This window comes from Sinohyriopsis cumingii, chromosome 7 (assembly GCF_028554795.1).
Source record: "Sinohyriopsis cumingii isolate HCF-2022 chromosome 7, ASM2855479v2, whole genome shotgun sequence".
In the NCBI taxonomy this organism is placed as follows: Eukaryota; Metazoa; Mollusca; class Bivalvia; order Unionida; family Unionidae; genus Sinohyriopsis; species Sinohyriopsis cumingii.
The window spans coordinates 21,668,800-21,680,962 of NC_142967.1; the positions used below are offsets into that span (position 1 = coordinate 21,668,800).

The 12,163-nt window shown below is 33.6% G+C and overlaps 1 protein-coding gene across 1 annotated transcript in view; it reads left to right on the forward strand.

The window, feature by feature from the left end:
• Positions 1-10,419, forward strand: part of LOC149794853 (alpha-1A adrenergic receptor-like) — a 104,273-nt gene extending 93,854 nt beyond the window's left edge. The window contains exon 2 of the mRNA XM_089963724.1: positions 9,830-10,419. Coding sequence (XP_089819850.1) covers positions 9,830-10,419 — 590 coding nt within the window. The remainder of the gene's footprint in view (positions 1-9,829) is intronic.
• The last annotated feature ends 1,744 nt before the right edge of the window (positions 10,420-12,163 follow it).

The following is a 12,163-nucleotide window of genomic DNA, read 5'->3' on the forward strand; positions in this document are numbered from 1 at the left end:
CTTGTGAACTAACCGGCAGCAGTTCAGTGGTCGAGGCATTGAATTCATGATTAGAATGTTCCGGGTTTGTATTATGTTTAGTTAATTCGCATTGTTTGTTAGGTTATTCATTTCATTATGTGCTATTGATAATGTAACATTGTAACCTTGTTCAAAGTCATTTTCTACCTGATCTGAGTCATTGATTTTGGTTCAGTAAACAACATGTTTATCTCTATCTGAATTTAGAACTTTGGAAATTCCCCATGAATTTCCAGGTCTGCTTGTTATTTACTACATTTAAAAATCATAATTTTAAGCTTCAAATTATAACTAAGATGTTATTCTTTTAGCATTTTGAATTTCTAGAATGAAATTTTTCATTAGGTATTAGGTTGGGTTTTATATATAGAAAATATTAATTGTGATTTGATGTCAGGTAGAAGGCTATTTCATCTTGTTACTGGAAAAATACTATTTATTATTGCTTTACTATCTTAGCAAAATCAGTTGTATTATTGTTGTGTCCAGCAGTCCTTTTCGACTGGAAGATTATTTGTTGAAGTTATTTATTCACTGGAAATACAAAGTGCCCTTCAATCATACTACTCTTTGAAATGGAGACTTGAATTTATACAGAAATTTCAAATAAGGATATGTTCTTGGATTTGTATTATTGTGATCCAATAAAAGAATGCTGGCACATCATCAATGGGCATCCAAAGGGCACATCAACACTTCCAGCATTGGATTTAATTCGGATTTCCACCAAAGTTTGTTCAGAACTTTAATCATTAGGACTTGTCTGTAATTCTAAATTTATTTGGAATTTATTTCGCAAAACCGTATGATCCTTTTTTACATTTTTGCTTCTGCATTCTAGGGAAAAAATTATATGTTGAATTGCACAAAGCTTATTGCTTCTCACTCTTTTCAATTAGTTGTGTTAAGACCACAGAGTCGTAATATTTGAATCACTCTGCCGGATCATTACTGATCAGCTACCTCAGATGTACTTGAGCAAGATAATTTTTCTGTTTTGCACATTATTGCATTGAAAGCGCTAAGATGCCCAAAATGTTGGTTCAAGTTTTGGAAAAAGCTAGCTTGAAAGTTTTATAGAAGAAAAAGAGTTCGAGGGAAAATTTTATTATAATTTTTATTGTATTGCTAGTTCAATATAAACAACACTTTTTTTTATTAAAAAAATCACTTAATGTCTCTACATTTGTCGACGACATCGCTATTTCATTTTAATGCAACGATTATCTGTAAATATGCTATGAGGAAATTAATTTCACCACAAAGTCCAACCACATATATGACCCGGCCGTAAACCGAGTTAAATTATTAAAAAGGATCAAACAATCTGTCACCGGATATTTCAATTTTCAAATGCAGATTGAAAAATAGTAATGTTATGCTTTACATTTCTATTTCGGTAAAATGCCATACAAAGGTTAACTAATTATTGACATGGAATAACACAAACCTACAAGTTTTGTAAAATTCAACAAATAAATTAGTTCTCTTGAATTCAAAGTGAAAATTTAAAAAGAACTTAGTATTTTTGAATTAAATCGCAAATAGTCCAATCATTTATATCACGGTACTCATAAACGAAATGCTAATTCAATTCTATTGGTATAAAAAATAGTTCCAATATGGAATGTGTTCATGTGCCTGTAGTCTTGAAAGCGGTAATTTGCCAATGGCCTGAAGTGTGATGATATACTAAGAGACTTTTGATGTATCACAATATTATTATTTAAAAATTGTCTTGTCTGAAATCACTACATTTGCAAATAAATTTTCCGGCCCAAGAATATTATTGATGAGCACTTTGTATGTCCAGTGAATAATAATTTAAATAAATAATTGCACACAAATGAAACTCTGAGCAGAGCAATAAGACTGATTCTGCCTCAGATGTTAAATGCAAGAAAGGGTAATTTCTCAAGTCAACAAGATTATATAAAAATATAAGGTACAAACTAGAACCAGAATGAGGGTCAAAAGTGCATTTCTAGAAAATTCTAGGCTGTCAACAAGATAAAATCTGCTAGTACATTATAATTAAAAAATGAGGTAAACATCAGGTGGAACAAGTTAATCAGTGTGGAATAATTCCAATATCCTAGACTCAGATTAAATTAAACATGTTTACATTAAGAATAATCTGAATACATAATCCGTAGTGATACAACAATATTAGCTAGACATGTTGTTGTCCACAAAACAAATGTCACTAGTCAGGTACAATGTGAACCTAATTTTCGACAAGGTCAAGTCCAAAATACAATTAAACATAACATATAATCATAGATAAAAACTAAACAAAATCGCAAATTAAATAAAAATCACACTGATACATGCAAAAAGTTTACTAAGCTGCATACTAATACTCCATTATCACGTGATAGTGGATTGCCGTCATTTGCTAAAAGAGATAGAGATTAAGTAATTTAAAATCAATCCAAAGCTATTAAAAAGGCATACAAAGGTAGTCTGGTTTAAAGCCAAAATAAATCCATTATTACAATTAACAAATATCTCTGTAGTTAGTGCCCATACTAGTTAAACAAATATAAGTCAAAAGACATTAAATACTTCCCGGATCTGTCTGTCTTTCTGTCTCGCACATGACTCTGATATTTATTTCTGCTCTTCTATTGAGGAAACTACTCCCTTATCAAGCATGAATACCAGTCATCTACTGACTTTTTACAAGAAAAATAAACTGTCGCATTTCAAATTTTATCAAATGTATGCTGTGCAGTGCTGCTTAATAAAGTCAGATCATAATTTGCCTAACCATATTCACGTAATATACCCCACGATGTCATAAGGTTTTTGTAAAACAAAAGTGTCCAAAGTATTTAAATGCGCTTGAAACATTTTCACTAAACTCTGTTTTGTAATATTATCTGTATTTTTCGTTACGCTCTGCGTACAATACATTATATTTTAATTTCCTTCAAACAAACATTGACCGAACGTATTGAATTAATTTAATTTTAGACATGTAACAGATACAAATCATTACATTCGTTTCATGAACATCCTTTGTGTCTGCCTTTAACTTCCGTCTAAACGTTTTTAAGAGCTTCTTTGCCTTCTACAACTTTCTTCTTCCATGACATATTAACCATCACCTTTCTATTTTGCTGTTAATTGAGAGCAAATGTGTGAAGCAAATCAATTCTTGTTTGAAGTGATTGATCTTTCATTATAGAAAGCAATCAAATCGGTACGGTTTACGTTTTAGTTTGATTTTGCTATGTTTCGTTTGTTCGGTCTCGTATTCATCATTTTGTTTTGTCTGATGAATATAACAATTCTTATGTCATCCTCTAGTTAGTGTCATTCAGTGTTTATTTGTTATCCTTTCTTTAGCGTCATCAGCTGGCTTTGTTTGTCATCCGTTCATCAGAGTCATCAAATATGTCTATATCATCCATTCATTGGCGTCGTAGACTGTTTCTTTGTCATCCTTTCGTTAACTTAGTTAAATATAAACTCTGTTACTGATATCTGATATACTCGCCTTAAGTACGAAACTTGAGGGAATTTAGATATTGCACGTTTTCTTTGCATGCAGTAATGTTCAAGAACTGCTGAGTAATGTTTAAATTTGGCGTTCCAAAAATGCCGCAATTAGTTTTCTTTAAATTCACTTTGAAAGTTCTTTATTCTTGCATGTAAAAATATACCAACGTTTGATAATTAATTTAGTTTTCTAAATCATGAAAATGATAGTGATGTATTTTTGATGTTAGATGACTGCAGTTTTACTCTAATTTATATCTTTTATTTCTCTATACAGTGCAATTAGTTTATTACTAAAACTGGCGGGGCCCTGAGTTGCCGAGTGGTCTAAAGCTCTCACTGTTCCTGGTCACTGTCATCTCACTTCTGTCTGCGTGGGTTCGAGTCTCAGGCTCGGCTAACATGGGTACGGGAGAAAGCTTACCAGTAGCTTCCCGTGGGTCAGTGGTTCTTCCTGAGTTTTTCCAGGGTTCTTCCTCCACCAGATATACTGGCCGCTATGTATAGTGCATCGTGTGCTGAAAATGGCGTTAAACCCTACAACAACAATGACAATATTACTACAATTGTACTACCATCTATACACACCTTTAAGTCAGCTCTAGCTGCACACAACATAGACCCTGATCAACCTTCGCATAATTCATAGCGGCGCGGGATCAGTGTTGTTTTTTAAACTGATTTCTACAAACAAACAACTCAGACCCTGCTCTGACTTCGCATAATTCACCAGCAGAGCATGATCTCTGTTGTTTGTAGTACTGATTTCTACAAACAAACAACACAGACCCTGATCTGCCTTCGCCAAATTCACCAGCAAAGCAGGATCAGCGTTGTTTTTGAACTAATTTATATTAACAAACAACACAGACCCTGTTCTGCCTTCGCATAATTCACCAGCAGAGCAGGATCTCTGTTGTTTGTTGAACTAATTATATTAACAAACAACATAGACCCTGATTTGCCATTCGCTTATTTGTCTAGCAGATCAGGATCTGTGCTGTTTGTTGTCCAAACTGCATAGACCCAGATATGCGTGAAAATTATGCAAAGGTGATCTGGGTCCTTGCAGTTTTTAGTTGCACTCGTTCGGTAAATGAATATATACGATGGCTTACTACATTGTACGAATTTTTACACGTGTCTCTTTTTGTATATTTTCACAGTATTTGGAGCTCTTTCCTTTCTTTATTTTGGGCTTGTAACATACCATGATACAAGCGATATTTATATACAGTGTAATTGTTCTCTTCTCACTGTACTGATTGTGTCCCCATTCATCTTCAACCAGATTTATAATTTTATTTCATACATTCCATTGATACACGTTAATATATATTGAACACAATTTACATTTTGTGGCGATGAAAATATATGCAAACTACGTATCATAAAAAATAAAAAAGAATTAGTATTTTACTTCAATGTAAGTTAATACTAATATTCTTTAAGGCACACCCAAGCTGTTCCATTTGCATTGCCTAGTACAGATGAAATGTTTCTGTAGATGGGTTTGAAGAACATTCCATGAAGGGCAGTTAAGAGAGTTTTAAATAATGTCCAGCGGATTAATATTCCATGTCATCGTTTAAGTCGGCGTTTTTCTGTCTGTTCTTCGCAATGACTCTGACTCTGTGTGTGTGTGTGTGTGTGTGTGTGTGTGTGTGTGTGTGTGTGTGTGTCTGCATGTAAAATCTGATCAATTTACTGTTAAAAAAGATTGAATTTCACTGTCATTGCACCAGTATTACATTGTCAACGTTAGTTTGTCATAATCCATATGGATCGTGAACGGATACAATAAGTCTGGTAAGTCTACGGACTGATGGGCATAATTTAATTTCATTAAAGAAAAGTTCTGTATACACTCAAACTAGGAATATTTCTATCCATCAAGATCATTTAAGATTACACCCTTGTAAGGTCCCACCATCGTCCTACTTTAATGACTATCAACGCTAATCTACTTCCCGAATTTGATTCTTGCCTCAGTGAACTTTTAAATTTGAAATACAGGAACTATTGGTCAGACCTCATAGCCGATGAAAAACTAAATTATACTGAAACATCTGCATTCTTATTAAACAATATAGAGATCACATACGATTTTAAAGTCTCTAATGATCATGCTTATTGTAATCAGGTGCCAGTGAAATAGATTAATGGATTACACACAGATGGAGTACCAGGCTGGAATGACTGCGTCAAAGAATTGCATGGCTTTGCAATACATGATTACCTGATGAGGCGTAATAGCGGTAAACCTCGTCAATAACATCTCAGTAACCGAATGCGCCAAACAAGAGCACAAGTATGCTTTTAGATTGCGTACGAAGAAAGAATTAAAACAAAGTAGATTCGCTTGCAAATAAATTTTAAAATTTCGACCAACGTGAATTCTTGAAGCAAGTTAAACAGAATACTACCACAACTTCAAGTAGTCCACCAACTGGCATTGACGGGAACCATGATTGAAATAACCTATGGAACAAATGGAAAAATCACGTAGAAGCCTTACTCGGTAATGTTAAAACGATCAGAATATATGTTCTTTCAGTATTCAAGGCATTTATTAGTCGAATTGAAATAGTCACATTATCTGAGATCCAGAGTGCCATAGCAAAGCATAAAGTGGATAAATGTCGAGAATGAGATTTTTTAAAAATCTTGGACATTTAAAATTTTCAGATAGTCGACATCATGTCCTTCTGATGATCTTATTACAGTGTATGCTTGTACATACCATTGGTTCAGATGATATCACAATAGTTACCTTTATCCTGCAATTGAACAAAAATTGGTAACCTGAGAGACAAAATTATTTCTTGACCTATAGCCCTTATTAGAATTACTTCAAAAATATTTGAATGGATCATACCACACAGATGTGAAGTCACAATCTCTGATAATCTGTTTGGTTTTAGAAAGCAACATTTCAACAGACTTATGTCTCTATGCCTTTAAGGACAATGTCAAATATTATGTAAAATTCAGCATCCCTGTGTTTTCATGCATTTAGCCAGTAAGGACAATCATTGAACACACTTTCAAGACGGTTACTTCATATTTAAATATCCGTCTGGTATGGTAAACAATTTTACTACTTGCGTTGGGGAAGTGTAGTATTCGGCTCCTTTCATGTAACCAATGGGATAAGTTAGGGAGGTATTCTTTTCACTTTTTTATTTATATATACATAGACGAGTTGAATCATAGCCTAGGTCAGTGTCAAGTAGGGTTAAGGTTGACACAAAATGTATAATTTCGAAACGATTTTAGTTTTGTTAGTGATGTGTCATTAATACGTTCAATCACAGGTTGAACGTAATTTTTGTAGATATGTGAAAAATATGAATTTGAGAATGACATCATCTATAATACACAAAAATCGGTATGCATGGTTATTTAATCACCTTCTTTGAAATTACAATCCCCTTCCCCTGTACATTTTAAAAGCCATGCTCGTACATATACCAACAGTTGTACGTATTTGGGGCATATTTTCAAATCCAATCTGTCAGATGATGACGATATGGTGAGACATTATAGATTTACGTGTAATCGAACAAATATGCTTCTACATAAATTTAGAAATTGTTCTTTCAAAATTAGGTTTTAGAAATTGTTCTTTGAATATCAAAATTAGGTTTCTGAAATCTTATTGCTACATTATGTATTGCGCTACTGTGTGGACAAACTTTAGTTGATTTATGAAACGCAAATTAGTTATTAATTATAATAATAGTCTTTGTTTTCTATTAAGCCTTCCAAGATGGAACAGTGCCTCTAATATGTTTTTCAATTATAACGTATTCAGTTTTGAAGAAGTAATGAGAAAGTTTGTTTTTTAAATCATGACAAGAACATATAATAGTAATGATTGTATCTTGAAATCTCTGTGGTAATAAGAAAATCTTTTAAATTCTTGTAATAGAGATAGATGGAACAAATTGGTCTTTAAATGCCGTACAAAATTTCATTCATAAAAAATGCGGAACATGATCCAACGCTATAGATATGTCTGTATTTTTACACAAGATATCTACGATCTCTTTGGCGTACATTATTTTTGGTATATTTGTATTGTTATTTAGCTCTATGGACTATACAGCCTAAATAAAGAATTCTTATCTTAGATTAAGACACGTATGTATTTGCTAATTACAAAGTTAACTTCTTGGTAGTTTACCCCAGGTCACCAAGCTGGTGAATGAATTTCATCTATTCTGAAGACTGGAGGATCTATCCTAATGTTAGCAGACTTACATAAAATATTAAGCACCAAGTTTTAAAAAGATTTATGAAGGGTTTCATTTACATAATAAGCTTTTGACAATAAGACAGATGTAAATTTGTATTCATAAAGCTTACGGGCATTACGACAGATGTAATTTGCATACATCATTCCTACAGACAATACGAACGGAAAATATTAGCGAACATAGCGAGGTATTGGCTGCCGTCAAAACTCTTTTCAAAACTCTTTTACCATGGTATCTAGATACGATGAAGTATGATACATCATGTCACACGGAATGGTTGATTTGTGATATTTCAATTCACACGGAAAGGAGGCAATATATTTCAAATAACACTGAAGGGAAATATTATGATATATTAATTTCTGCAGAATGTTTTTGTATGTTTCCAGTCTATTCCCAGATTTCATTAAACACCTTTACCTGATAATTCTATGTATGGATGTAGGAATTACTCTTCCAGATTTATCGTGCCTGGTAATTAAATTCATCATCTAGTATTTAACACTCCCTCACAAATCGTAACTGTTTCTTGGTGTTATGTGGTTTGCATTTGTTCCCATTGGCAGGTTTTTCATATGTTAGTGGATTGAGATTTATGCAATTTTGTTTTGTCTTGTAAGTTTAACCACTAGGTGGTTTGGCTCGGCGGTTTTCTTGGAAAATGTCTGTATCAGATAAGGTTAATCACTCGTTGCATTGACATGTTAGCTTGCGAAATATTTGTAAGTATCAGACAAGTTTAACCACTCGGTAGTTATGCAAGGTGGTTTTTGGTGAAAATATTTGTATGTATCAGATAAGGTTAATCACTCTTTGCTTTGACTTGGCGGTCCACTGGAACATGTGTTGATGCGTGAACAGGCATTTCAAGGATTATTCAAAGATTTCTGAAGAGCACAAAGTAAAGCAGAATACTTCCCTTTGTTCGCCTAATACTTGTCATTGCTAGAGTAGTGTACTCACACTTTGAGCACCATGCTCTTATTTCGAGCCGAAGCTACAAAGCATTATTATCAACATTTTCCAAAGAGTACGTCATTAAGTTTGTTTCATGGCACAATTGTCAATCACTCATAAAGGTGTTTTCGAACAGAATTCCCTCCCACACACACACACACACACACACAATTTCACGAATTTCGGCTGTCTTGTTTTTCATTGCACATTATTGGATGTCAACCAACATCAGGATCGTCCCAGTTTATGTTCGTAAGTAGATAGAAAGAATTATTCGTGCTTGCATAGCAAAACACATTAAGTCATTCACAGTTCCTTGATTTTCGATGTGATTGAAATATACATTGTACCCGCAATGCCGATACACACTGTTTATCACTTACGTCCTGAAGTAACATAGATTCGTATATTTGTTCAATGTGAAGAAAATGCAGTTTTTGCGTAGACTGCATCGACTATACACTACGCTGAAAGAGAAAGAAATACGTATGAACAAGCACGATACTGCCATTACCTCACATTACTGTTCCCTCGCTTGAACTCCATAACATATTTTTAACGCTGACGCAAACAGCGTGAATAAATAAACTCCTACCTTATTTCTAATGGGTTCCAGTAGAACATAACTAGCTATTTATTCTGCCATTAATTAATGTTGGTCACTAATTCAGTAAGTGAAATTATGACAAATTAGGGTGATAAAGTGTTTGTTCGAATTGACCTCATGCTAATAATAAATTAAAGTTTTGAATAATGATAATAATAATAATAATAATAATAATAATAATGAGGACTTTGTATAGCGCCTAATCTTTAGAAGCTCTAAGCGCTTTACAACATTAGACAATACCTATAACATAAAAACATATATGATGATATGATTACAAGAAAACAAACACCATGAAATTAGAAAACATAAAAAACATGCTGTAAATATTTAAGGTAGGAAACGTTATTAGGTCTTTAAGTTTGTTCTTGCAGTCGAAATAGGTACGGCTTTTATCAGATTGGTATTTCTGGCAAAGAAACGTGAAGCATCGCTGTTGAGAGTGCTTTTAACTCTGCGTTTTCATTTCTTCCAGATGTATTATGTACGAGTTGCAACATACCGAAGCTTTTCTCCACTATAGTCTTTTGGCTTGGATACTGCAATTCCATGATGAACCCCATCATCTACGCCTGCTCAAGCAAAGAATTCCAAAGAGCATTTATTCGAATTCTTAAGTGTCAATTTCGTCGACATCCTCGACTGCTTATGAACCGTGGGCCGTCCAACGTCAGTGGAAAAATAGTGTCTTGTTGCAAAAATAAAGCTGAAGAATGCTCCAGTACGAACTCAATGAGGCTTAGAGATGTTTATTCAATGAAGCAATTACCTGATTCATTAAGAGTGTCTCTTGCCGTGTACCACGCTAATGCTAAGAACGATTCGTGTTCGAGTAAGGACTATGTTGGCAACGAGGTGTCGGAAAACATGTCTTCAAGTGATAATGGAGATGACAATACTTCACAATATTCACTGAGAAGATCCTTCCATAATTCCGTGCAAAAGGAATCTTGTTCAAATAACCCTAACATCGATGAAAACCATCACGATGTAATTAGCTTCGAGAAGGACGAAAACTACATCAAAGCATTCAGGAAAAGAGATTCTCACGGAGAACCGGTTTGACAGTGTCTTTATGTTATGAATGGATCATGCTTTTTTATTGCAGCTTAATCTAAGAGTGTTGATTCACTAGTGCTGTTGCTGATAATTTTGTAATATTAAATTGGTGCCTTGTTATTATAATCTTAAATTATTAATCATGTGACCTGCATTCAAATAGTATTATGACATATGTATCTGTCTTTATAACATATGTAATATCATAATTTGTAATTCGTATCCGCTTTCAAGTTCGCATCGTGTACTATCCACAGGTTAGTAATATTTTTGTTGTCTTTATGTTTCACTTGGTACACTATTCATGATTCTTAGCGGTCTTATTTAACAGAAATGACATTATTTGGGCCTTTCCATCCATTACCCATCCACCCTATGTATTGAATATCATATCGGGCACGTGCGACTTATTTCAGGGAGCTGGCCAGACAAGCTATTTTACAAGCCACACCTTACTATGTAATTGAACTGAAACAGCGGAACGTTGGCTAGATCCGCCTGGAGACCTTAGGTTGCAAGTGCCTGGCTTATAATGCCTTGATTTAAACATGAGTTTCGCACTGTCTCAGACATTAAGTACACGAATACTACTAGCACATACAAAAAAACTCTACTTAGTGGAACTTGTAAGCTGCAACTATTGAGAAAATTAGCACTCAACCTACTGTCATTTGTAAGCTATAGCTAGTGAGAAAATTACAGCAATGCATAACTTGTCTGAGCTTCTAAAATATATTTGTGACATTAAAAATTGGAACATTTCATGTATCAAACATATATTTCATTAGATAACTTATTTGTAAGACATAGATTTACATATATTTATAATCAATATTTAACTCATGAATGCATCTTTTCAAAGAGGAATTACTTGCAGAGCGAATCTATTTTTACACACGTCACTCATATTTTGTGCTTCTAAGTACCTGTATGGCTAGTAACATTAGAATTAGTTTATTTATCAACCTTAAATCAATGCCATGTTTTGTTCATCGTGATTGTTTCTTCAATTCAATACATATACGTACATACATACATACATACATACATACATACATACATACATACATACGTACGTACGTACGTACGTACGTGCGTGCGTGCTTGCATGCGTGCGTGCATGCATGCATGCATACATACATACATACATACATACATACAGAGAGGCAGAATTTACATTCTAATAAAGTCACAGTAGACAACTTTGGAAGAGTTGATACACTCTTCAATCTAAATGATATTTTAATTGTAGTTACTTAACTTATTATATAGAAAAGAAAATTAACTTACGTTCATTATTGTGAAGCTATAATCAGCACCGTTCACATTCTAAACTTTTGCATATGATCCGTTTGTAGCACAAGAATATTAAAAAGCTATTTAATAAGATATGCTGATTGATTTCCACATGTTGTCATTATTTCTTAGACAACTCATTTGCTATGTCTGCAATGTACTTTCGTTTTCTCAATCCATTTCGAATTTTGATCGGTTAAATTTGTACATAAGATGTCAGCTAAAAATAGCCATTCGGAAAGGCTTGTCTGTATTGTTATGTATAGCTATATTGTGTGTTTAACTTTTGTCCATCATTTTAGAATAAAGGGGTCATTTATAAAGAACATATAGCACAATTATCTTTGTTCATGATTGTGGTTTAAACTGTATTATAATATTTGCAAACACGTTTACGCGGCCTTTTGACATTAGAAGGTTCTATAAAGAGAATGTTTTACAAATGTGATGGTAA